Below are 25,282 nucleotides of genomic sequence, written 5' to 3'. Positions count from 1 at the left end.
TGAACTGCAAAGAGAGGGGTTCAGTGCTTACAGGGACCTGTCCTAGTTTTGGGGAGGGCACAGTGGGGCACCCAGCAAAAGCCTTCATTGAGCAAACAGAGATTTAGATGGGCTTTCTTTCCCCTCCTCCTCTCTTTGATGTAGAAAAGCAGCACACAGCCCTTGTGACATTCGAGCAGAGCTAAAGGGAGCCACAATGCTTCCAAACAATCCCAGCTCTGTTTACTCAGTTCGGAACATGCTTTTATTTCCCAGGTCCTAACCTGCACCTCTCAGAGGCCCCTGGTTGCAGACAGCCTGCTCACAGGTCTTGGTTACAGAAATGGGGCTCTGTGCTGCCTGAGCTGGGGATGCTGTGCTCGGCAGCCCTAAGGATGTACCACCCAGCAGCCCCAAGGTGCACTGCTCAGAGGCACCAGGGATACTCAATTACACAACCCCAAGGATGTTCCCTGCTTGAGGCTGCCTGACAGTGTCACCAGTGAACCCCTCCAACCCAGTCTGACCTGACAGAGACAAGGGGAAACCTGGCCTCACCCTGCTGGCACCCTAAAAAAGCTCTGAGTTCCTTGGGATCCTGCATTCAGCCTCACACCAGATCGCTGCTCATCCAGTTTATCATCTTCTTGGCACTTGTTGGTCATTGGGAATTCTTCATGGTCCCATTCTGTACCACAGCAAAAGCACAGCCACCTCCATATGTGCACTCAGATGCATGCACTATGCATGCTCACTTAGGTGACGTGCTTAGAGCAAAGCAGAGCTGCTGGGATTGCTGTAACTATCAGCTTTGCCAACTTCACATTCCCAGCAGCACGGCAGCTCCTCATTTAACCTGCACTAATCTTGCTTCACTGCTCCCAGTGAGGCGAGAGCCATTTGTGTGGGCAGGAGGTTCATTGCCTCAGTGCACTCTGTCACCACTGCACAATTGGCGCCTGTGCTCCCACCCCTCCAGACCCAGGGAAACACTGTTTGCTGTTACACTCTGACCAAGGAAAACAGGATGTTTTTGGGGGCAGTTTTGGGGCACAGGGGAGCCGCACTGACCTTGGTGCCGCACGGTTACCACCAGCAGGGCTGCCCAGGCGCTGAGCAACGATCGCGGGTTCATCCTACAGGGCACAGAGAAATCCAAACATGCATCACTTCCAAAGGAAAGCGCATCCCAAGCGATCCATCCCAGCACTGCAGAGGGTCCCTCAGGCATCAAGTAGATCCAAACTGCCTACTCTGTTAAGTGCCCTACTGAGCCCATCCCACTGCTAATGGCTAACGGCCCTGCAGGTGTTGGCAGAGCGAGCTGTCACTGCGTGGGGGAGCTGCAGCACTGCAACGTGTTGCCCCATTTCACCCTGTTGTTCAGAGGCAATTCCTGCCTGATCCGCTCCACAATCGCTCAGCTCTTTGCACTGGAGACGCCAACACTTACACAGCTGGGCAACTTCATGCTGAACAAGAATCAATGACAGAGACAAGCAAATACAAGGCTAGGAACAGGAAAGCAAACTCCTCTGCCAGCTCTAATTCCTCCCGTGCCTAATGCAATTTGTTAGTCATTATTAATCCAATAGAAAATATCACTAAAACACCTGCTTTGATTTCTTCGCCTGTCTCTCTGGCTCTCTGCACATAGCAGGGCTTGCAGGAAGGCACCATGCTGTAGCAGCATGCAAACAGCTTCACACTGCACCTCTACCTTGAGTACACCCTGAGCTTCTACAGCAGCCTCCAGAATGTCTCTTCTTTGTACATCCCCACGCACTTCAACTGCGTGCACCCAATGGCCACGGAAGGTCTCTGTATGCTCTCCCTATAGGTTTATTTCTATATCGTACCAAGAGCTCCAGTTACTTTAATTATCCCCACATACATGTGCCGTGCACAGCACAGCTCTATAGCAAGCAGGGGATGTGTCACCACCTGTCCCACACGGCTCCTGTTCGTCCCCCATTGCCAGGAGCAATGGCACAGATGTGTCCCACGTTCCAGTGGTCAACTGTGTTGGCCAAAATCCCCCTTACCCCATGTTGAGAAAAATTTGTTCCACCAGAGCAGAGTATTACTTCATTCCCTATCTTGGAAAGCTGAAAGCAGGACAACAGGATTTTATAGCTATTGTAAATCAGAGCAGCTGTGGGTTTATTAGCAGCGATGGGGAAGACAACAGTACAGCAGCCCAAGCACAAGAGCAGCACTGCTTGGGAGCAGAAAATCCAGGACAGGTTACTTAACACACTGCATTTCTTTAGGTATAAGAAAAACATTATTACCAACCTGCTTTGTAGACGTCAGGAGCAACGTGGTCTGAACTTGTAGCCCAGCTCTGTAGGACAGCACTCCTATGTCAACGCAGAGCTCATGCCGGTGCTCTTGGCCAACTCTTGCTGAGGAGTGCAGCTATGTCCCCGTCCTGGTGCTCTCCCAACTGAAAGTGTGATTCCTCCAATGCTGGTTCGGGGCTGGAGGAGTGTAGGGTTGCAATCCTGGTGCCTCTGTTGATAACAGCACACTAATCTGAGATCGGATTCGGGCCCAGAGATGGGGAGAAGCCCCTTCCTTCCCAGCACTCGCCCCTCGCTGGGTTCGGCTGTGATGTCAGCTGCCCGCAGCCGCTCTGCTCAGCATTGCTTTTTGCTGAAGGGAAAAAAAAAAATACAAGCCTCAAAGAATCGAGCCCCTTCCTCCTTTGTGTAAGTGCAGAAAAAAAGCCATCTATATAGTGTTACAGGATTAGCATTAACAGTGCGAGGCTTAAAGCACCTTTCAAAGGCAGCGCCCCAAGGCTTCAATGCGTTACTTTTCCATCCAAGACTTGTTCTACTTTCTGCATCTCGATTTACCTCTGCTGTTACAGGTGGGAGAGGAAAGCCTTACCCAGCAATACACATTTCTCCATGTCTGTTGAAGACCATGCCCTGGTGCTCCCATTCCCACTCGCTGTGCAGGGACAGAGTCAGGTTTTACTGGGGTTGATGGGGGAATGGGACTGGTGGGGGCCTCAGCACCAGTATCCCCACGCAGCCAGGATTCGTGAGGGCTGCACAGCTGATGGGGCACGCAGGGAGGCTGGTGCTGGATCCCCTCCCACTGCCTTCAGGAGGCAGGGGGATTTTAAGGCTCTGATATTCCCATGGAAGACTCCCATCCTGCAGCTTTATGCACCCCAACTATTCCCTCCCATTTCTAGAGGTAGCAGCAGAGGAAAAAAATCAATTGACTCTTCACATCCTGTTTGTAAGACAGAGAAAACTGGCGAAAACATGTTTCCCTCTCCTCCTCCTGCAGTTTAATATTCCGGTCCTGTTCTACAGGGCAAGTCTACACTGATTAAGTTTGATGAGGTTTCACTGCCTCTTTGGGGAAGACTTTCTCTTCTAAGCTATTTTCTTTTGCCAGGGGATGCGCCCATCCTGCAGAGCTGAGCGCATCGGAGCAGAGCAAACCACTCTTTATTTATTTCCAAGATAACACTTTCTTCTCGTGTTCAGCTTCCAGAAAAGCAAGTACTGAAGGACGAGACGGCCTCGCTGCGTTCTCCTTTTGCAGAACTCTGCCCAGCCCAAGGACAAAGCCTGTGCGAAGGTTTGTTCCAGGACACCATGGACTTGGCCCCTGCACTCTGCCCAGAGGTGCACGTTGTGGGTGAGATGGAGGGAAACGTTTTTGCTTCAGGAAACAACAGAGTTCAAAGCTGAGGACACGTTTTGTTTTGTGCAAAAACTTAAATAGGTTTATTGAATTGATCCAAACCAATGACCTAAGTGGCCTGAATTCCACCTCTAAGTCTGCGAGCAAACCAAAGGCAAATTGTCGGCGCGCGAAGTATAATCCCCATGAGAGAAACCAGCATAAAAACGGATATAGACTTAGAGTTTTCCCTTTTTCTTTAGAATTACATATGGATGCATAATTAATAGGGTGCGAGAATAGACCTTCATGTTTAAATCATGTTTGAAGTTTCCAGTAAGTGCAGAACAGCAATCACAGCGGCGGAGGCCTGAGATGGCTGCAGCCGCCCCAGTGCCGCTCTGGGGACGGCGTCTGCCCGCTGCCTACAAAGGCTCCACGAGCACCGAGGGTGGCACAGCTGCCAGGAATACATATTTTAGCCTCCGGGCTGCTTTCAGCACATCGTTTGCATTTTCCAATCTGCACACGAACAGCACCTACAGAATCTCATTTCCAAGCAGAAAAGGCGAGCGGCGGAGACGGAGCGATGGCAGAGCGCAGCCAACCCAGAGCCAACCCCAAGAGCACCGTGCACAGACCACGAGCTGCCCCAAGCCCTGGGGACCACACGGTGCCATCGGCCACCAGGATGCAGGGGAGCCCCACTGAGCACAGTGGCACATCGCAGTGAGGGGGGACAGCCACCACGCCATGCATATTCATAGCATCGCCGGCGAAGCAGCACGCTTGTAACATCTGGTCAAAGCACGGATATTCAATGAGGACGTCTCCAAAAGAAACAGTGGCGCAGCATCTCGTCTCAACACGCTTGCAAAACTTTGGTATGTAGCTGTTACCCAATTCCATACGAACCAGGTGCTTCTTCCACTGTGCAGACTGCCCACGGCAGATTTTTATGCATGAACAACAAAATTTTTCCTGACAAAAGTAGCACTATCAGAAAAGAACACAAGAGCTAGAGAAGCTTGCAAGCCTGTATTTTGTTTTCTCGAAGGAATGGGGCAGAACTGGGGATCTGTCTCGAAAGCAGATGCATGTCAACAAAGCTGGGATGCAGCACCTCGTGGCATTGCATGGACCCTCCTGACATGGACCCTCCTGACATGGACCCTCCTGACATCTCAGGACACTCTCACTGCCCACCACCAGCCCCAAGACCCCTCTTGTTCAGAGCCCTCGGTCCCCCCAAGACACCCGGTAAGCACTAGCACTGCCCAAACACAAAACCCTTCCCCAGCAGGTATTACAACAGGAAAGCAATCCAGTTTGGGACATCCTGGAGCGTTGTTTGCGTGCCACTCCATCCTGCTTTTCAAAGTCTATCACGTAGACACATCAGTCACTCCTGGCTTTTGGATGTGGCTCTTTCTCCTTGGGAAGCCAACCGATGCTTTTGGTTCCCACCCAATGCATGTTCTGCTGCTGCCTGAACAGCTTGGGAACATCATCCAGGAACAACCTTCCCCAACGACATGGCAAGGCACACATTCATACCGAGGAGCCAGTTTGGGTGTTGATGCCAAATCCTCAGTGATACACGGCGCGTGTCCACATTGAAAGCAACAAGCAATCCTCTTTGTTCATCTTCCAGTTCCCATAAGTTCCACCATAAATAAAGCCATTATTTACTGGCAGCTCCTAGCCAGCGCAGCAGCACTGCTCCCTGCATGGATGAGGGTAATTCTTAGCAGGGAAACAAACCTACAAGCACATAGCTGGGTCTTCTTCAATATCCCCTTTAGTTGTTTAATGGACTTTGTTTATTTCCCTTTCTGCGAGTCAGACATCTAATTGTGCTGAGCAAGCTGGTCAGTAATTACAGCATCTCACTAATACCAGTTACAACGCCTTAAATATATCCATGTAGGCAATTACTGCTCTGTAGAATTAGATCAGAGATTCCTTTGCATCTGCATTGGTTGCCTGGTTCGGACAACGCGGCGACCGATGGACGATGTACTCAAACAGGAGGTCAAAGGGAGAAATAGGCTTCTAATATTAAACAACCATATCTTCATAAAACTTTGTTTTATAACAAAATATCTTATTAAACACAACTTTTCCCGATGCATATCTATGTATATATCATACAGAAGTGTTGGCTTAAGAGTTCCGCTATAAGGCAGCAAAATGCCTTTCGCTGCCCGAATGGAAAATACATCTTCAGTAAAGCTCTAGCTTATAAAAGCATCATCTTATGGTACACTGCCACCATCTCCCTGCTCGTGTCTTACGGCCCTGCAGCTGTGGCCGTCGCCTCTACTCCACCTATGGTGGCTCCTGCTCCATTTGCTATTGCTCGTCTCGATGGTGCCAGGAGCTGGATGCTTTTGGCAGGGAGATGAGGCAGAAGTCATTACCTTGTCTTAAGTCCTCCCGTTTTTAATCCTTACCGTGGATGCGGAACGAATCCCCTCTCAACAGTCCCTACAACCTGAAGATTACGAGATAACACTTTGTCCCCTCCCCATCCTACCCCACCCCACGATCTATGTAAAACATAAAGAGAAACACACAACTCCAAGGCTATAAAGGAGCTTGGTGGCATGGACAAAAGCATCTCGGGGAAAAAAGTGCACGTGGGGACAGGGAGCATTTCAAAATTACGGTCAGGAGTTCACGTGTAACCAGAGCCCTCACTGCACAGCTCAGAAACTTTGATGCAGTTGCTTATAACAAGGTAATTTGAAAAGTCTTCAGCTTGTCAGGATGACAGAAGAACAAGGGAGGACAGAGTAAAGCGAAACGGCTGCCTGATTTACAAGAGATATAAAGGACTGAGGGTTTCATCGCACAGGAATCTGCGCTGCATTATAGAAGGGTGAATTTAAGCAGCAGCACACAATGCCTACAAGGTGCATGTGGGGGGTGGGGGATCTAGTGAACACCTGCTTTACAATACACGTGGGTATAGGTGCTTTTGGACCTGCTGCCTAAGAAACTGATCCGAGTCAACACATTCTGCTAGTTTGGACCCTAAATGGAGACCCTGCAGCCAGGAATCCCCAGAGAAAGTGCCAGGTTTCATTTCTGGTGCAACAACAACAAACAAACTTCAATTCGAGTCTTGCTCCCTTCCAAGAGAGCAATTTCAGCCATTCCACTTTCGGGACACGGCGGTACAAGGTTAAGTGCTCATAGGAAGACCTTCCGGCATCGCAGGGATGTTTCCCAGCCAAAGGAGGAACACACTCCTCACCACGTTTCTGACCCACTACCCTAAAAGCTCTCAACACAATGCCAATCTACAATTCCTTTCACAAATTAAACAGGGCCAGGCTTGCTTTGCCTGCAGGCTGACAGTGCTACAGCTTGCAGACACTGTGACACGGACACAGAAAGCAAATCTTCAAATTCATGATAGGACAGCATGGCTAGAAGCAGGAGTTTTTAAAAGAAATCCTTTCTTTCTCATAACATCCCCGTCTTTCCCTCATCTTGTGCGCTCACACCAACCAGTGGAGCTAAGTGGATGCGCTGAATGCTGAATACCTGAGCTCTGATTCAAACTGAACATTATTTCAGACCTTTTCAGTGAGCTTGAGTGTGACAAAAGGCTACGAGACAGCACCCAGATGGAAAACCAAGCTCGCTCAAACCGCAGTTGGATAGCTAGGGTGCTCTGGTGGTGCCAAAAAAAAGCACACGTTTTTTAGAGAAAGAAAAATAAACAGGTCAAATTCCACACCAAGCTGCCTCCTCCCTCGCGGGCCTTAGCATTCTTCAGCTTCAACAACTGACCATTCATGCCAAATCACGAGTATACCGGAGCATCAAAGAAAACATGGGGGTATTGCACACACGGAAACACACGCACTGAAGTCAGCTGTCACCTCGAGGTCACCTGCAGTGGGTGGTGGGCATGGTTCTGCCATCAGGGCACTCGCTCCAGGCTAAGCCACGACCTGCTATAGAAACACAACCAAACCTCAACCAACCAACCGAAATAAAAACCTTGCAAAAACTCCTTAAATGCATGTGTGTGGGTGTGTGGGGTGTGTAGGTCGAGAGAGGCTACTTCATCCTGGGCTCCACATAGATTTTGTCTCCATCCCGAATGCCGTAGGAATGCAGCGCTCGTGAGCTGTACTTCATCTCCTCGGGGCCGAAGGGGGCTTCCTGGTCCAAGTAGAAGAGCAGCATGTTGCTGGTTGACAGCTGCACCACAGTTTTTAAATGCTTCTTCAGTTCTGCCACAGTCTGATCAAGACGGATTGACATCTCTTCTACCTTGTCCTGGAAGTGAACCTCCACCTTCACGCTGCTCTGCGGCCGAAGATCCACGACTGCCAAGGGCTCCAGCTTCCCATACTTGGTGATCAGCTCGTGGTACCTGCAGACAAAAACAAGTCCAGAGTTACAGTACAGTCCCTCAGATGGCCATCGTACTCTTCACAAGTTGTCTCACTTTGGTTGCAGTCATCCAAGGACGCTATTAGTTTGCAAAGCACAGTTTAACGTCTGCAGCGACTGAAGAAACAACTCAGGCTTCCTTCTCCTTTTCTCACCGCATCTCTGCTACTTTAGGGAGCTGTGTTTTTCTCATACGAGGCAAATTCACCCTTGATTTGAGTCAGACAACCTAAACAGACATCCATCAGGGATAAATCTGGACTGGCAGGAGCCTGCTTTCTGCTCTGCTAGTCTGACACTTCACAGAGCACAAACCATTTCTCTAGCACAGCACTGAACACATGCAAATACAACCTAGAAAGCCCATCACTCCAGTCCCTTTGCCTCATGGTGTCCAGACACACTGCAGCACCAACATGAACCCCCCAAGACATCCAGGCTGACTGCTCTCAAAACAGCTCTATGAGGGCAACTGAGAGCAGTGCTCTATGCCATGATCCTACAGTTCCAGAAACACCGTGACTACAGCGGGCTTTGGAAGAAAGGGAGGATAATACACTCAAAAGTCTCTACACCTCCTGTCCATTTCTTGCCAGTCGATCTCTTAAATGCACTCTGGTGACGCAGTTTTGCTAGCAGACCTGCAGTGGCTCTGACACAAGTCCCACTGACACTTTCTCATTGAAGGCAAGTTCTCTAGTCTTCCTAACTAAGGTCCAGCTCAAGGAACCATGCAGGCAGTGCAAAGCCCATCTCACCCCCCCGCCACCTTCAGCTGGTATTGCTCCCACTGGGAACGCAGCACCTCCCTTGCCAGGCTGGGAAAGGGGCAAAAAGGCAGCACAACACATAATGCAATCGAAATGACAAAGGCTGAGAGAAGCAGAGAAAAGGTAACGTTTCAGAGGCCCTCCACTGTGCGCTGTACAGAAAGCTCTTTTTGTTCCCCATCTGAGCCCAGGCCGAATGTGATCGGTGCTGTGTCACTGCTCCTGTCAAGAGATGATGGGTCCTGGCAGGATGGCGACCCCTGGGAGTCCTGCTCAAGGCAGGAACGTTCCTGGAGAACAGCAGCCCCTCTGTCTGCCGGGAAATGAGGCGAGGGCCTCCAGGCACTAGGATTTCCCTTGTCTCACAGACAAAATGGGCCTTCACCAGGGCTGAGTGTCCAAATGCAGGCTGGTGCCCTGCTCTCACAGTCACCTGGCCGATACCATCGGGCTGCTTTAGAAAAGCCATTAGTGCTGGGAGGAGACGACGTGCTCCCCATGCTCTACCTGCTGGGCTATGCCTGCAGCAAGCACAAGTGCTACACCGTGCATCAGTGATGGCAAGGAAATCCTCACAGTGCTGAGCCCACAGGCCGGTGGGATACAGAGTGCAATAAGAGGGACAAAGCTCCAAGCAGGCTGAGAGGGAGAAGTACCTCAAATGGGCTAGCATTACCCAAATGCATGTTGTGAATATATAATGTTGCCTTTCATTTTCTGGCATCAAGAGAAGGCAGAAGAAGCTTTGCAGCATGCTCCTCATCCACTAACTGCAGTCTGTACTGAAAGTCGGGAGTTGGTGGCCCTGCCTGTGGCAGGGGGTTGGAGATTCATGGTCCTTGAGGTCCCTTCCAGCCCTGGCCGTGATTCTGTGGTTCTGTGGAAGACCGGATCCCCTCAGATCGATAGGGACAAAGGCACAATGAGTGTTTTGGTACCCTGGTAATTGGCACCCTGCAGACTCCTATAATCGCCCCTTGCAGCCTGGCAGGCGCTGGCTGCCAGAGCAGAGGATGCTGGAGAAAGGTGCCTGGCTACAAAGTGCCTCTGATATTCTGCAGATAAACAGCGGACCAGAGCAGAGGACTCATTAAAAACCCACAGACACAACAACGTCACTCCAGAAGCCAGCCAATATTGGATTGTACACTCAGCACTCCTTTCTAACTCACGTCATCCACAGAGAAAGATTATTTCTGTCCATTTCACTCCTTCTGCAATCCTTTCAAGCTGCAGCTCGAGAGGTGGAACAACACAAACTGGGGGGTTTACAGGGACAGAACTCACTGTTTGTTTATTGCACACTGTGCCTTGATAGCCTGGAGGGGGGGCTGCTTACACTGGTGCATTTTCCATGCATTGCTGTTGTCTCCCTCCACTTGAGGCTGCACTGCAATGCAGATGCTATGCCCCCTGCAACAAAATGCATGTGTCCTGATTTGATTCTAATGACAAATCGCCTTCAGAGAGACCACACCAGATCTGAAGCAAAGAGGAGGAAGCTCCAGCAAAAAAAAAACACATATGCAAAATCCTTTTGCAAAGAATAGCAGCTCTCTGGGCTGCGAGGGCTGCTGTGCTCAGGTCCAGGAACTGAACCCAGGCACGAGGGATGCTCTCAGCCATCTGCAGCCTCATTATAAAATACACTGTAGTGCAACAGCTCCTCCAGAACAGAATAACCCCCTTCAGTGACTGCACAAGTCTCTTGGATACGCTGCACAGATGAAGGGATTCGGACAATGAGCCCATTGACTGAGGAAAGGGCTTTAATGGTGTTTAAAGGTTAAGGAACTGAAGGCAGATTTCTGCCCTGCCTTGCTGCAGAGGCATACAGTTAGCATGCTCTTCAAGATAAGCCCAGCCTCACCAGACAGGTGAGATATTAGTAACTTCTTACATGGCCAGAATATGCTTCATGAGCTCCTCGCACTATTCAGGGAGCCAACTCCTCCACAGCACATTGCTCCCAGACACACAAGGCTCCTGTCACTGCAGTGCCTACAGACACAAATCCAGAACAACAAGCAGGAACAACATCTGAGCCTGTCACCTATTTGTCTTCCCTCTGCTGCCCAAATCCTTCCTTCTAAGCTCAGAGCATCACACCTGTGCCACTACAATCAAAGGGCTGCTCAAACTTCACCTTCCCTCTTCACTCTGTACCTGAAAAACCACTTCCAGTCCAAAGGCCTTCTTTGCCTTCTCCCAGCTACCTTCCCCAGGCACCCTGAGCCTGTTTGCCATTGCATCTGGTCACCCTGCTCTTCCTTATGGAGCCACAAATACTGAGAATACAACAGCTTTCTTAGAAGTAAGATGTTATTGAGAAAAACCCATTCTAGGAGCAGAACCACGAGCTTACAGCCCCCTTCCACCTCCTCCTTCCTCTCCCCTGCATTTTCTGCTTGCGCTGCTATAACTTCCAACATTTGTTTCAATTTTTCTGCTTAGAGAGTGCCTTAAATTACAAGCCAGGACTTGTTCTCAGTCTCATCTCCCTGACTACACTGCTGCCCTTCGCCTCTGAACTGACCCCAGCACGCCTTTAGCAAATACCAGCATTGCTGGACTCATCAGTATTCGTACAAACCATCGTGCCCTCAATTCCCCATTCCAACCGTCTCGTCTCCTCTCCGTTTTGGCAGGCCATACACACACAGCTCTTCCAAAAAACAAGAGGCAGTTTCACCTGCAAGTTAATCTAAGGGAAACGCTGACTGACCAGTGCAAACACCTACCAGACGCTGCTCACATCTCTGCCATCTCCTTACATTTCAATTCCTCGCTTTGTCCCTACCTCTGCCTGCCCCCCATCCAGCTCTCACATGCAGTCACTCTTGTCCTCTTTTCTGTAAAGAAAGAGCTGTGAAGCTTTGCTGTTTGGAAAGCTCATGAGAGTCATGGGCTACAAGGCACATCAGTGCAGTGGCTGGGCACTCCACGATCCTTCCTCAGCCCATTAAGAAGCAGTAAGTAGATGCCAGTGTAGAGAACATACCGACTGAGCAACATCTGTCAAAGTTCATTAGTTTACTAAGATTAACAGGTCATTGGGCACACTTTTTGGCAAGGAAAAACCATCAAAGTTTCCATTTGTGAGCTTCAAAGTGAGGGGACAGCTTCCCATCGCCAGGCTCGTTCCACACACCAGATGGCCAAGAGAATTAGATGCCCTGGCCTGGCACCAGAGAACACGGTCTGAACTGACTTCTGGGGACTCCCAAACACAGGTAGATTATGAAGCCAGCTCTGGGAGAACAGGAAGCAATGAAGATCATGAACTGAACAGTGGCGTTGTTTAATGGCACTTGACACAGACACTTTAAGCCCAAACGTCACTCGGGAGTGATTCTACCAGTCATCAGACAACACTCTAACATAACAGCATCAACTCACACGGAACGAAGGTGGCGAAACAGGAGAGAGGTGAGGAGCGTGTTTTTACGGACCAGCTCGCCCGGATTTCCCATGTAACATCAGCTCTTTGGTTGCCTTCATTTTGGCCTCACTGCCTTTTCACTCCCAGTTCTCCATTCCAAGACAAAGGCTTCATACCTGAATGGCACTTCCTCCTCTGGGAACTCCATGTAATACCGGATGAAGAACCGCTCCGAGTCCTCTCGCTCCCCATCACCAACAATGCTCCCATTGAGCTTGATGATAGATGGCAACCTGCTTGCAGACACCAAGTACAGTCAGTGAGAAAAGAAACCCAAATAAGGGTCACCAAGGAGGCAGTCACCCCCAAGAGCTATGTGCCATAATGTTACCATCAGGAGACTGCTGCCCCCAGGAGAAAGGGAATGCAGTTTCCAAGCGCATTCAGAACTGAACGCTCCCGTTTCACCGTATGCATGCATTGCTGAAAACATACTGAAAACATTCTTGGGAATGCAGAGAAGTTAAGAGTGCAGGTTTCTATTCCTCTCTTTCCCAAACAGCAAAAAAAAAACAAAAACCAACCAAAAAAACAACAACAAAACCTCCAGTCTTTCAGAGCAGTGAATTCGTACAGAACTCCATCTCCTAGCAGCCATATCCTCCAATCACCAGCTCCCAGCCACTCACTGTCATGTAACAAAACTGCACAGGACAGCCAAACAACAGACCTGGCTATTAGCAGCTTCCTGCGCTCCTCAGTGGTGTAGGACTGCAGCAAAGGGATTCCAAGCAATTTCACTTCCTCGAGCTTGGGAAAAGAATTTAACTTGTCAATGTCTTCCCAGCAATGCAGACCTGCTCAGAAGAGAAGATTTGCTTACACACAATACGCAATGTATCCAAGACTACCAAACAGAGGCAAACAATCTATGTGACAGGCAGGTGGCTGCTGAAGCTTCTCTGCAAGTCAGCTCTTTTCTCATGACACACAGAAAACACCTCATTCATTTGCTTGCAAGACAGAGTAGTTTTAATTCTCCTGTGCTGTTGTATCAATCTGGAAAGATGCTCTACACTGGTGATTTGGGAGCTTAGCTTTTACAGCGGTCTCTGCCCTGTCATTTTCTCTAACACACTCCTTGGGACTTCTGGACTCTATTCAACTATCAGTTCACAAGCCACAGAAATGCAACGCAGAATCCCAACATCTCAAATACTTGGAATCAAAATTGCCAACACTTATCACAGGAGCATTTGCTCCTCGGTGAGATAGGGCTTTCAAACTCAGGTGAACAGGCTTTGCTTCCCTTGGTCAGTTTAAGCCCTTCTTATGAGGATTCTTTGATGCTTATGCTGCAAAGCAGGTTAACAAAGTGCCTTCCACACAGGCTTAAGTCTCAGCTATTGCTCACACAGTGTTTAAGGCTGCAGAGAACAAAAGATGATGATGCATTAAGTACTTTTGCAGCTGAAAATGTGGCAGATCTGCTGTCTCACCAGTGTGTCACAGCCCTCCCTGCAGCCTCCTCTCCACTTCCCAACACTCCAATTTTCTTACTGGAGCAGTAGCTGAAAAATCCCAGGGGCTGAAGTGTAAAGCAGCCTCGAGCAAAACTTGTGGTGTTCTTCTGATATCTGAGGACAGGTGACAGACAGCTTAGGCTGGTGTACACTTGACCCTTACACACCACATACCTACACTTGTGCTTGTTCACCCAAGATAAAACACAGAGATGGAAAGGCAAATAGAACTCTTTCATCCTCTCCACTGTCAGACACTTATTTATCCTTCCTCAGAATTGCCTGAGGCAGGGACAGGAAATGGAAGGAAGCTGCTAACAAAAACAGCCCTTTGCCAGCTCACTTGGAGTAACTACCAGTCCATTTTGCTCTGGCTCATCACTTAGGTCATGACTGACCACAAAAAGGTAAAGCCAACAGAAATAAGCAAGTGCACTTCCTGCTTGTTTTCCTTCACTAACACTGCATTCCTCAGGTCAGCGTGCCTCAGGTTAAATGGCAGGACAGACTGGGCCAAAGGTAGGTGGCCATTTTCATCTCTGCCACAGCACCAGAACCATCCAGAAGATTCAGGCTCCTGCTGTCTCCAGCTGCCTTCTTTGCAGGACTCACTGCTGACTGCAGCCTACTGCTAATGCAGCCTAGGAAGCAACCAACCCTCAGGCTTAAGTTTCAAGCAGCTCCAAGGGTGTTTTTCACCTCCTCAGGAGGAAACATTCTGATCAACAGCCATCGCAAAAAGTGCATCACTTCAGGGTGCTCACCTGACTTGTGCAAATTGATGGATCGCAAGTTGGGGAACAGCCTTGCGAGGGAATCTTCTGACTCTTCGATGGTGGTGAGGTTGTTGTTAGCCAGAATAAGTGTGTCCAGAGATGGAAACATTATTCCCAATTTTCGAATTTCAGTCCAGTCTTGAAGATTATTGTCAGTTATGTGGAGTAATTTGAGAGACTGACAGCAAACTGGAGAACAAGACACTGTTTCGTAGTCGTTAAGGCACAGGAAGAGCTCCTCCAAGCTGCATGGGGAAGAAAGATCACATCATCATCTTAACATGCCCTGTGAAATGATGACCACCTGGGGTGCAGGGACACACACACTGCTTTAACACAATTCTCTTTAATGGTTCCCACTCAAATTGAAACCTCAGCACAGAGAGGCCCTCTGGAGCACTCCTAATGCACTCCTAATGTTTCAGCTACTCTGCTCTGCTCCCATTTGTAAGCTTCATCCACAGCTCTGCATGCCCCCCTAGGTCCCCAAATACTTTCAGCTGTACAACTTGTCTAACAGATCGTTTGGGATGGTGCTCCACATCTGTGCCTGATGAGCCACCAGCCCAGCTCCAGTGGTGACTGCTACTTGCTCTCAGTGCTTAGCACTTAATTTAATGAGATGCTTTTTTATATATATATATATATATATCTCATTATATATGATGCTTCTCCCCGCCTTGCTGGTTCTGCCAAAGTCTCCTATTCAAGAAAAGAGGTCTCACTAAGTTTTCAGACAGGTACACTCACTCCTTTAATTCCTCTTATACACACACTGGTCACAGGGGATACACTGCTGCCATCCTCCCTGCTTACAACACTGTGCAAGGAGGAATCTGGTATCAAACTGAAGCCACCGAGGACATCTGGGGAAACTGAATGCCACTGCCAAGGTGGACCATGGCCAAGCCACAGAAATCAACAAACTCATTTGCACAGAAAAGCATGATGAAATATTACTTGACTAGTGGCCAGACCCTCAGATTTACATCCCATTCAAAAGCTATTAGTGCAGGTATGCACTGCACCATTCATTCTGCAGTGAGTCACGTCCTGCATTGTCGGGATCCTTATCCATCTCTCAGCACTAGCATTTGGATGTGGAAGAGCAGCCTTGGTGGGCTTTGGAGCACTGCACAAGTTCAGCTTTTAAGCTGTTTTCAAGCCTTCACCTGGCCAGTTCCCAAGCTCTCCAAGAAGAAATTCCATATTCTTCCACTTAATTCCTCACACCCCGCTCACTCCTCACCACATTAGCTATTAGGACAGCCTTGAGCTGTGTGCAGTGAGCACCCCATTCTCTGCCCAGTGCTTACTCAGGTAACTCCTGCAGGATTGTGTGGACTGTTTCCCAGGAAGCTTTGCTGTTGTTGAGCACAAGTTTGCGGACACCAGCGAAGGAGCCAGCACACCTTCTCTCTAGAACGGACAAACTGAGAGGATTGGAACTCAAGTTTAGAAACTCCAAGTGGGGAACGTTGGACACAATTTTACTGACCTAAGTGAGGAGGGAAAAAGAAAAAAAAGAAGAAAACAAAAAGAGAAAGAAAGATGTGTATCAGGCAGTAATCAGACCTTGTGCAATAATATCCCACCTCCTGAAAGGAGCCCCTTCGGAATGTCCATGAGGCTCAAGGAAATGATACGAGGGGGCTGAAATTAGGCTTGTGGATAACTACCTGAAATTCATACTCCGGCTATTCACTGATCTGGTTTGATTGGTTAATTGCTCCTTCGCCTCAATGGTTCAATTAATTAAAATCTCTGGGCAGCTTGATAAGAGAAAGAAAGAAATTCTCTGGGGAGAGGTCATAAAATCCACCTGAATGCCCAGCTGCAGCAGCAGCACAGTTCTGGGGCTGCAGCTCTGAATGCTGCCATCCCCACGTTCAGCAGGGCAGTCATGGGCACATCTCCTGAGTTCCTGCCATCACCAACCACTCGCTCAGCTTCCCACTGCTCCCCACTAGCCACAGACTTGACTGTTTTGCCAGAAGCTCATTGTACACACACAGTGAATTCCATATTTGATTCCATTACTCTGCAAGCAGCAGCCTTCCTGCGATCGATCCAAATGCTGGGTACCTCTGCCTGGGGCTCCTTGCTTTCTCTGTGTGTATCAGGTGCTGAGGGCATGGCAGCAGAGAGGTGAGGAAGATGCAGAAAGAAGAATGAAAAACAAAGGCAATAGGGTTCAGCTCTGGTGTGCAGCATACATAACAGGTCATGGGATCAGAGTAGGTGCTGACCTGAATGTCACCAATACACAGAAAGATATGGGGCAAGGTTATTAAAGTGGTCAATTTGTGGTCACCTAAAAACGATTAAGTGAACAGAACAGCCAGGCAGCAGCAATTTGTAAAGAACACATCACGTCAATCTAATTTTCCTCTCTGACTGAGTAACTGACTCAGTGACAAGTCACATAATGGAATGGCAGCCTCCGAGGCCATCTGCACGCCGGTCACATCAGCAAGCAGAGGGCTTTGAACAGCCCCTGGAATACTGCTCTAAGTTATGAGTTCAGTACAAAGCCAGCAGACACCACGAAGGCATCCTCCTGCAGAATGCCACTTGTTATATTGCCAGTGGGCAGAATTGTTCAACACTCTGTGCTTTCTTATTCTGTGGCTGATACCGAGGTGGGAAGGACTGCCAGCATGTTCACAAGCAGAGACCAAGGCCAAAAGGTGCAAGGATGGACAAGGCACCAACAGTGGAGAAAAGAAAATTATTGATAACACAGCAAGGAGTCAGAAAACACCTTGCTGGAGAGCTCCACTCCACAAAGCAACTGGGATGGGAGACATTTGGGAAGACTGTGACGTACGCAGGTCAACAACACAGTGCAGTCTCTTGCAAATCTGTAATTCATGTGTTCCATACGTGATGCTAGAGGAATTACTCTGCCTCACTTTGAGCTGGTGAAGCCTCAGCTCGGGTGATGTCATGTTTTGGGCACTACAAGATTTAAGAATGAAACAGTCAGACTGGAAGGACATCGAAACAACAAAAACAATATGGGATTCAGAACAAAAATGGCCTGCAATGAGAAGTAGGAGTAACTGGATTTTTTTTATTATTGTCCTAAGCTTGGAAAAGCAGACAGGAAAGCTCCTGAATGTGGGTAGAAAAGGCTGCCACAAAGGGAGCAGCAGCAAATGTTCCTCCATGGCTGCTGTGTACAGGGCACCAGCAATTGCCTTAACTTGCAGCATGGCAGACTTATGTGACGTGGTTTAGATTAAGAGGTTATTAGCTAGCTGGGCATCTGGAATCCCCATCTCTGGCAGTTTGTAAGAGCTGATTAGGTATTTGTCTGCTGGAGACAGGCTAAGAAAACTTAATCCTGGCTTAGAAGAAGGGGCCAAAGTAGAAGGAAAACCTTTCATTTCCTGCTTTATTGTGGTTCACACGGGCAGCCTAAGCAGACAGACGAAAGGGCAGCGTGTGAGACATGCAGCTTGTGTGACATGTGGGTGTGCAGCAGCCCCAGCTGCTCCAAGTCTGACAGGGAGGTGAACTGGGAGCAGGGAGGCAGCTCATTGCTGTGGGATGAGGCTTTTATGGGTCACAGGACAGCAAGGCTCTGACCCAGCTCAAAACAGGGATGTCTTCAGTATAAAATCATCTTCCCCGGCTCCGATCTCAACAGACAAGACTAAGCTCTCTCTGCTCCCCACCTTTTAGGTCAGTAAGGAAGTAACAGGAACAAGGAAACCTATCTCCAGTACTGGCAACTCCAGTAACAGGGCAGCAGCACTTCTGCACACACTGGCTCTGCTACCTGTTCAAAGACACAGGAGCTTAATGTGATGGAAATAAAGTACCTTTACATTACTTGTCCTTTGTACTTAAACACTGAACACTGAGTTAAAAGTGAGCAAAAGCTGGTGAAGAACAACAACAGATTGCAATTATTTTACTCACGTTACATTGCATTTTTCTAGCATATTTCAGCCAAGCATTTCAGAGCATTTTACAGCAGCACTCAGCACTAATTAACGAGGTTTCAAAAGTGCCCTTTGATGTAGATGTTATTAAACCCGTTTTGCAGGTGCCAAAACAAAAGAGGAGAGAGAAGAAATGCCTTGCCCAGCATTACAGATTTGGTAGCAAAGCTGGGAATTAACTCCAGCTCCTCAGTCCTCCCCTGCTCTTACTCTGTTGAAAACCACCCTGCTCATTAACCTCTTGACTTTTGAAATGCCAGTTCCAGTGCTTTGCACAATAAAAAAAATATACATTTGTCACCCACAGGCCAAGATCATAAGTCAAGAAGAAAATGGAGTCAAGTGCCCGAATGGATTAAATTTATCACATTTATGGCTCTCGAGCTGTCAAACTAAATAAGCATCATCTTCAAAAATGAGTAAGAACTCACCAAATAAACAGAAATTTCTCTCCTTCAAATGAATGAAGTACTCTTATAACCCGTGACGCATTTGCACTCATTATAGCAGCCACCAAGGCCATGCAGGGAGGTGCACACCACCATCCTACCTCGTGCCAGTCTTCCAGTTTATTGTCAGAAAGATCGAGTTCAGAGACGTGAGCACAGAAGGCAGCGATCTCGTTCTCATCCCCTGCACAGGTTATGCCACAGCTGTTCAGCACCAGCACGCTTGGAAGGTTGAGACGATCTGAAAGGGTGAAAGAAAAGATGCCCTGTGGTCAGCAGCCCACGCCTTTGGTACAGACAACAACACCTCCATCTCAGCGAACACAAAGGAGGTGTGAAATTCATCACAAGGCAATGATCTGCCCAAAATGCCACGATTTACACATACTTAAGAGATATTGGGATAAGTGTGGTTCACATGACAAATGAGCAATGTCAATCAACAAGTTTTCTTGCATCTAAACATGACACATCCCACAGCATCAAAGCTCTTCACTTACAGCATTACTTTCTGCCCACAGCACAGCAGCCAGGACAGTCCCTTGGACTCGATAGCCAGTTTTGGCTTGAACTTACACTCCTCCTCAGGCATCTGCTATTGCAGATAGGACACAGCACTAGCTGGAGTGCCAGCTGCACAGAGCCAGGCCCTCTTATCCTCTTGTGCTTAGCCCACATGGGCCAAGGGTATATTTAAACACTTCTTTTTTAAGCTCTTCCTTTTCAACAACGTGTGTGATCCTACAGCCTGGAAAAGCTTCAGTCTCTGCTCTGCCTTCTGCTTCAGTTTTGCTCTCATCTCGTGCAGGTAAATATTCTCAGCTATTTTGCAGACAAGGACTTAGAGCACTGTCATGGCCTATTTGCTAAGGCCAAACCATGACAAACTAAAAAGCTATGCATTTGTCACAGGAAACCTCTTTGATCCAAGAAATCCCCATTAAGGCAATGCAAGCCATCAGCCTTACTCTCTTCCCCATACAGCATTCTCTCATCTCTGTTGAATAGCAACATTTAACAACAAGGTTTGACCACAGAGATGGCCCTTTTTCTGTGTCCTTCATACTCCACAGCTGCATGGTTGGACAGGGCTTCTAACAGCAGGCAGTAATCAGAGTGAATGGAGATTTCCAGTTTCTTGGCTCACTACCATTTGGCTTTTTTAAAGGATGGTGTTGTACTGTGGGGATTGGTTGTGATGGACATGTAGGTCACGCCTTGAGCACATCTGAAGGCCCAAGTGCCTTGTCTTCAGCTCCCAAACAACTCAGGTAGGCGCATGCCAGCACACAGCATGAGGGCACTCACTGAAGATTCCACTGGGCTGATTTTCTGTTTGCTTTAATTTTGAGTGGCGTTGTATATCTTATCCTTAACTAACCTCAGGCCCTTTTTTCTCCTCTGTCAAAATCAGTTACTGTACATCCCATCCAGCTCCCTTCCGTGTCTATTTTCCCCCCCTTGGGGTTGGTTATGGCACAAATTGACCTGACAGAAATTTAAACTAAACTCACAACCAAAGATGGGCGAGAGGTTATACAAAGAGGCAGCAGGTCGGTGGGATAAACGGGCATCTCAGAGTCATCTGTACAAACAGAGAACTGAATGCAAACATCAGATCTTGAGGGAAGACTAAAGGGCATCAAACTAACCCAGTTCAAAGAGCATGAAATAGCAACACAGATTCTGCAGTGCAGAAGACCGAAGGATGTACATCAGCAGCACAGCACTTCAGACACACGTCTGTCTTGATACTGCCTTCAGGCAGTACAGTCAGAAGCAAAGGAGAGGGATTTCTCCTGCAGTTCAGCAAAATCATGCTCAGAGATCAGCTGATGCTGTGAGACCAGAACCAAAGCAGACCACAAACCACTTGAGACACAAACAAGCCTTGCTGGAGGTTCCACAGCTCAGCACCTGGCTTGATATACAGTCCTGTGTGCACTGGACTCCCTGTGTACCCACAGGCACCAACGTGAGCTGACGGCACTGCATGATACCACTGGTATGTGGAGCAACCTCAAATACAGATCAAGCACTTTTGTATCATTCCAGCCACTAGCAGAGCAGTTAACATCATTAGGCTAATCAAAAATAAGCTGCAGGGACTGCTGAGCCCCCAGAACTCAGTGCTGCACAGAACCTTCCATCTCTCCCTGAAAAGATTCTGATTCTGCTGTGCTGGCAGGGGGAAATTCAGTTCATTTTTTACAGCAACCTTCAAGCACTCAACCTGCTTTCAGTCTCTGCTAGTCTAGTCTCTCAGCTTTTAGTAAGAAACACATGGTAACACAGAAGGACATTTCTTCTGGGCAATTCAGGGCAATTCTTCATTCAACATAAGCAAAAACATCCAAGAAACTGCTCCCACTGACACATACCTTTCATAGGTGAGCCCTGAGGAGTTGCTGGGACGTGCACACCCATACCAGGACCACGGCGATATGGGAAGTTCTCAGGGCTGTATTTCTCACAAAGAACTTGCATGAAACTCCTGCCACTGGGTTGGTCCATGCTCCTTTCTTGGACTTCTGGTTAACACAGAAAACAGAGCACGCAATCAGTCCTCATCACCTCCAGTTTTGGGAACATAGGACAGAAGGTGACCATATCCAGCTCATGGATTTTACTTCTCCATCTTTCAAATTAAAGATTAGAGTGATATGGTAATCAGAGGGGGGAAGAAAAAAAAAATAACTAAAACATCTCAAAACAAAGAAAATCATAAGAAAAACAAAACCACAGAAATCCCAGAGCTGAACAAACACCCTTTGAATCATACAGTCCTCATGAAAAGCCTCTGGGCCCCACACTCTTCCAGGACCCTTCCCAACAGGACCTTCTTGTGCTCCAAGATTCACAGGATGCGTGCACAAGATTCACTTCCATGCCTTGCAAAAAGACTGTGAGATGTTCATAGATATTCACAAACATCTGCAGGCTGCTGAGAACTGAGGAAATAGCAAAGAGCAAAGATTGCTCGAAGGGGTGCTTTCATCCCCCCAGTTCCCTTTTCTCTACCAAAGGACATCTCACCATCAGCCTGGGGACTCCTAATTGCTGTGCTCTGAAGTCACAGCAAGGTCTTTATGTCCTGATGCAAAACAACTCTGTCATTGGCTGGAGCACCAGCAGTTATCCATGCACTGTCAGATTAAGATGTGCTCATGATTACACCTGCATGGCACAGATCAACTCTGCCCCAGAGATGCATGCATTTCACCTGGACAGAATGAAGGAAATAAATAGCTTTTGAGTGGGGGGAAAAAGGGAAGGGGGACCCACAGCACTCTGTTTGTAGAAGGATACTAAGCAAAGCAGCCTCCAGTTGGTTTGTTAAAATCAGGCCAGTGCAGTACACAGCCTGGAGCTCAACAGCCTCAGCTAGCTGGCTTCCATCAGCAGGAACACAGCATGTCATGAGCTACTCAAGTTGGAGAGGAAAGGACTCCCAGGACTCTCATCTGCACTGACAGCAGTGTCTCACTCAATGCAAGGGCAAGTATCATCACTTCCCCTCTGACTCCACACAGAGCTGCAGTTGTTCTGTGCTGCTTGCAGATCTGGGCTTCTAATTAGAGCACAAATGCTGTGTCACACCATGCTCTCAAGAACATAGGAGAGCATCACTTGGCCAGGCCAAAAAGCACGTTCTGCCAATTCCATTTTGCAGCTGTTTAATGTGTCTCAAAGATAAACATGCCCTTCATATCTAGGCAGGCCATAGAACAAACAGCACAGGAAAAAGGACTCCACACACCATGCATGGGCTTGCCTAGAGAGATAGCAGGGTCAGCTGGAAGCCCACTTGGCACAAGGGAACCATGGGGGTCAGCACACTGCTGTACCCACAGGAATGGACCCTGCTGGCCTGCTTTGCCCCAGCTACATTGAACTTGGCATTTCACATCACTCTGGGTGACAGAAGGACAGAAGAACAAAAACAATGTTGCTAACCAACGTCAAATTACCATCTCTGTACACTGCGATGAACTTCTCCTTAGACTTGTTACTGGCAATGGCATATACAAAAAAGTGAATCCAAAAAAGTTCCCTTTGCTGAGACTCACATACTTACCACACTTCGTGATCTTACTGCCTAGAACACCTCCATCTCAAACAACTTTGGCATCACAGTAAGAAGCAAGATGACAGAAGACTGTTTTTTTTATTTTATGTGATTTTATGTGATCCATAGAGCTTACAGTTACACATAGAGACATCAGAGATCAGGCTTATTTAAAAACAAAACACCTTTTCTAGTCCTCAGCAACTTGGGTGCATTCACACATCCTGTCCTTTTCAGCTGCAGCATCAGAATCCTGACGTAATGACATTCATGCTCACCACTTCTGAACTGCATACATTTTCTTTTTCAAGCTTTACTTTGGCAAGCCGATGCCAAACAACATCATAGGGCAGTTATTTTCTCCACAACCCCTCATTATGATATTTCATATTAATTATAACAACTTGTCACACTCGTGGCACTTCTGCATCACTGCCATTACTTAAGAGCAAGGATTAACAAAGCACGCAAAGCAAACATGACACATTTCCCATGAATGCTGCCTGCACACGAGCAGGACAGGGCAATTTGCAGGGCACACGTTTCTGTGTGCTGTCCTACTGATGGCGCGAGGAACAATTCATCCTGAAACTACTCTGGGCTGTCCAAATGACAGCATGAACTGCAAATGCTGTGCCTGGTCTTTGAGAGCTGCTGACAAGCAGCCCTTGTTGCCTATACTTGAGCACTGCCGGAAGGAGGTGGCACAAGGCACAGCGTCTGCAAAGAGGAGCATAAGAACATTGATGATGACTGTGACAGTGCTATAAACCAACCCGGAGCAAAGGTTGTGGATGCCCCATCCCCAGAGGCATTCAAGGCCAGGCTGGATGTGGCTCTGGGCAGCCTGGTCTGCTGGCTGGCAACCCTGCACACAGTAGGGAGTTGGAACTAGATGAGCACTGTGGTCCTTTTCAACCCAGGCCATTCTATGAAGGATGATCTTTCAGAGGAATTAATTCATAGATGACAAACTCCAGTGCAACCCGGATACCTCCCATGCTGAACCCAAGCGCACACACAATGCATTTCAGCACGTCCACGTGCATGACAAACATCTGCCAGAAAGCAGTCAGTCCATCCTTCCTCCACGATGCGACCCAAAACATTTTCATAGAACCATAACGATTGGAAAAGGTCACTGAGAGCATCGAATCCAGGCCCTGAGCGCCACCACAGCCAATGCGACCAGCAGAACACGGTCAACAACATCACAACCGCACGTGGCCGCAACCAGCGGCGGGGTGAAGCCAGGGGTGAGGGCCGGGATAGGAGCGCCGTGAGCAGCAGGAAGGACAGCGGGCACCCGAGAAGCCCATCGATGCAGCACCCCGGGGCGGCTGGAGGAGCGGAGCCGCGGCCCTACGAGCGCCGTGCTGCCGCTCAGCCACACGCGTGGGCCGAGAGCCCCGCAGGCACAGCCCGGTGCCGCCGCGCTCCGCATCCCGCCGCGCCGCCCGCACCCCCTGCAGCCCCCGTTCCCTCAGTCCCTCCGTGCCCGGTCCGCGGTTCCCATCGCCCGCTTCTCACGGTTCCTCCGCCCCGCTCGCCCCGCTCTCACCCAGGCCCGGCGGCCGCGTCCCGCATCGACCCGGAAACAACTCGGTAGCAACCAAACATCACGTGACTGCCCCCCCGTCACGTGAGCGGGGCCGGGTCGGTCGCCATGGAAACGGAGATGCTGCCCCGCGGCTGCTCCTCCCGCACCGCTGTGGTGTCGTCAGGCGGGAGGAAGAAGGGGGGCACGCCGTGCCCTCAGCCTGGGCCTCATCCCAGCGCGGCCCCGGGAGCAGCCATCATGGAATCATAGAACGGCTGGGCTGGATAGGACCTGGGGGCATTCAAGGCCAGGCTGGATGTGGCTCTGGGCAGCCTGATTGGTGACCCTGCACACAGCAGGAGCTGGAAGTGGATGAGCATTGCGCTCCTTTGCAACCCGGGCCGTTCTGCGGTTCTGATGCTTGGTGTCACCTCCCAGCACCCTGGGTCTGCCTTGCTCCTTATGAGCACTTTGCCCATTTCTCACCTGAGGTGAGGGTTGCATCCTTGCCAGGATGACACAACAAATACCAAACCATCCTGCACAGCCCAAGCTGTGCTGCAGCTCTGCACACGAAGCCTTGGCTATCCATTTCCCAGGCATTGCTGCCGTGCATCCTGGGGCCAGCCGTAGCACTGTGAGGAGGGGTCAGAGCTCAGGCAGACATCACACATCTCCTCCTGGCTGTGCCCAGCTTCCCGCCAAGCCACCAGCACCAAGATGTGTGCATGCCTTGATTTCCCTTTAACGCATTAAAAAAAAAGCCCTTTGCTG

The 25,282-nt window shown here is 49.0% G+C and overlaps 1 protein-coding gene across 2 annotated transcripts; it reads right to left on the bottom strand.

The window, feature by feature from the left end:
- Positions 1 to 3,705: 3,705 nt before the first annotated feature.
- On the bottom strand, positions 3,706 to 24,603 carry TBCEL (tubulin folding cofactor E like). Of its 2 annotated transcripts, none has more exons than XM_052697207.1 (8): positions 24,530 to 24,603; positions 21,281 to 21,430; positions 19,001 to 19,140; positions 15,814 to 15,995; positions 14,486 to 14,742; positions 12,929 to 13,055; positions 12,375 to 12,491; positions 3,706 to 8,026 (listed from the first exon to the last, which is right to left on the bottom strand). In XM_052697207.1, exons 2-8 carry the CDS (start codon positions 21,411 to 21,413, stop codon positions 7,708 to 7,710), a joined length of 1,275 nt encoding a protein of 424 aa, XP_052553167.1. In that variant the 5' UTR covers positions 21,414 to 21,430; positions 24,530 to 24,603; the 3' UTR covers positions 3,706 to 7,707. The 2 variants fall into 2 exon arrangements, with proteins under 2 accessions (XP_052553167.1, XP_052553166.1); XM_052697206.1 differs by having other exon boundaries at positions 21,281 to 21,427; positions 24,530 to 24,564.
- Between the last annotated feature and the right edge of the window lie 679 nt (positions 24,604 to 25,282).

The sequence above is a fragment of the Tympanuchus pallidicinctus genome, unplaced genomic scaffold (assembly GCF_026119805.1).
Source record: "Tympanuchus pallidicinctus isolate F22 unplaced genomic scaffold, pur_lepc_1.0 scaffold30, whole genome shotgun sequence".
In the NCBI taxonomy this organism is placed as follows: Eukaryota; Metazoa; Chordata; class Aves; order Galliformes; family Phasianidae; genus Tympanuchus; species Tympanuchus pallidicinctus.
The sequence above is the reverse complement of the archived record's forward strand: the minus strand, read 5'-3'. Positions and strand labels throughout refer to the sequence as shown.

Bases quoted from the DNA above. Each gene is read 5' to 3' on its own strand.
- TBCEL (XM_052697207.1), bottom strand. From the start codon at position 21,413: ATGGACCAACCCAGTGGCAGGAGTTTCATGCAAGTTCTTTGTGAGAAA. The intron at 19,141-21,280 runs GTATGTGTCAGT...TCACCCTTTCAG, and splicing joins TCAGGGCTCACCTATGAAAG to ATCGTCTCAACCTTCCAAGC. The intron at 15,996-19,000 runs GTAGGATGGTGG...CTCCTCACTTAG, and splicing joins AACTGGAAGACTGGCACGAG to GTCAGTAAAATTGTGTCCAA.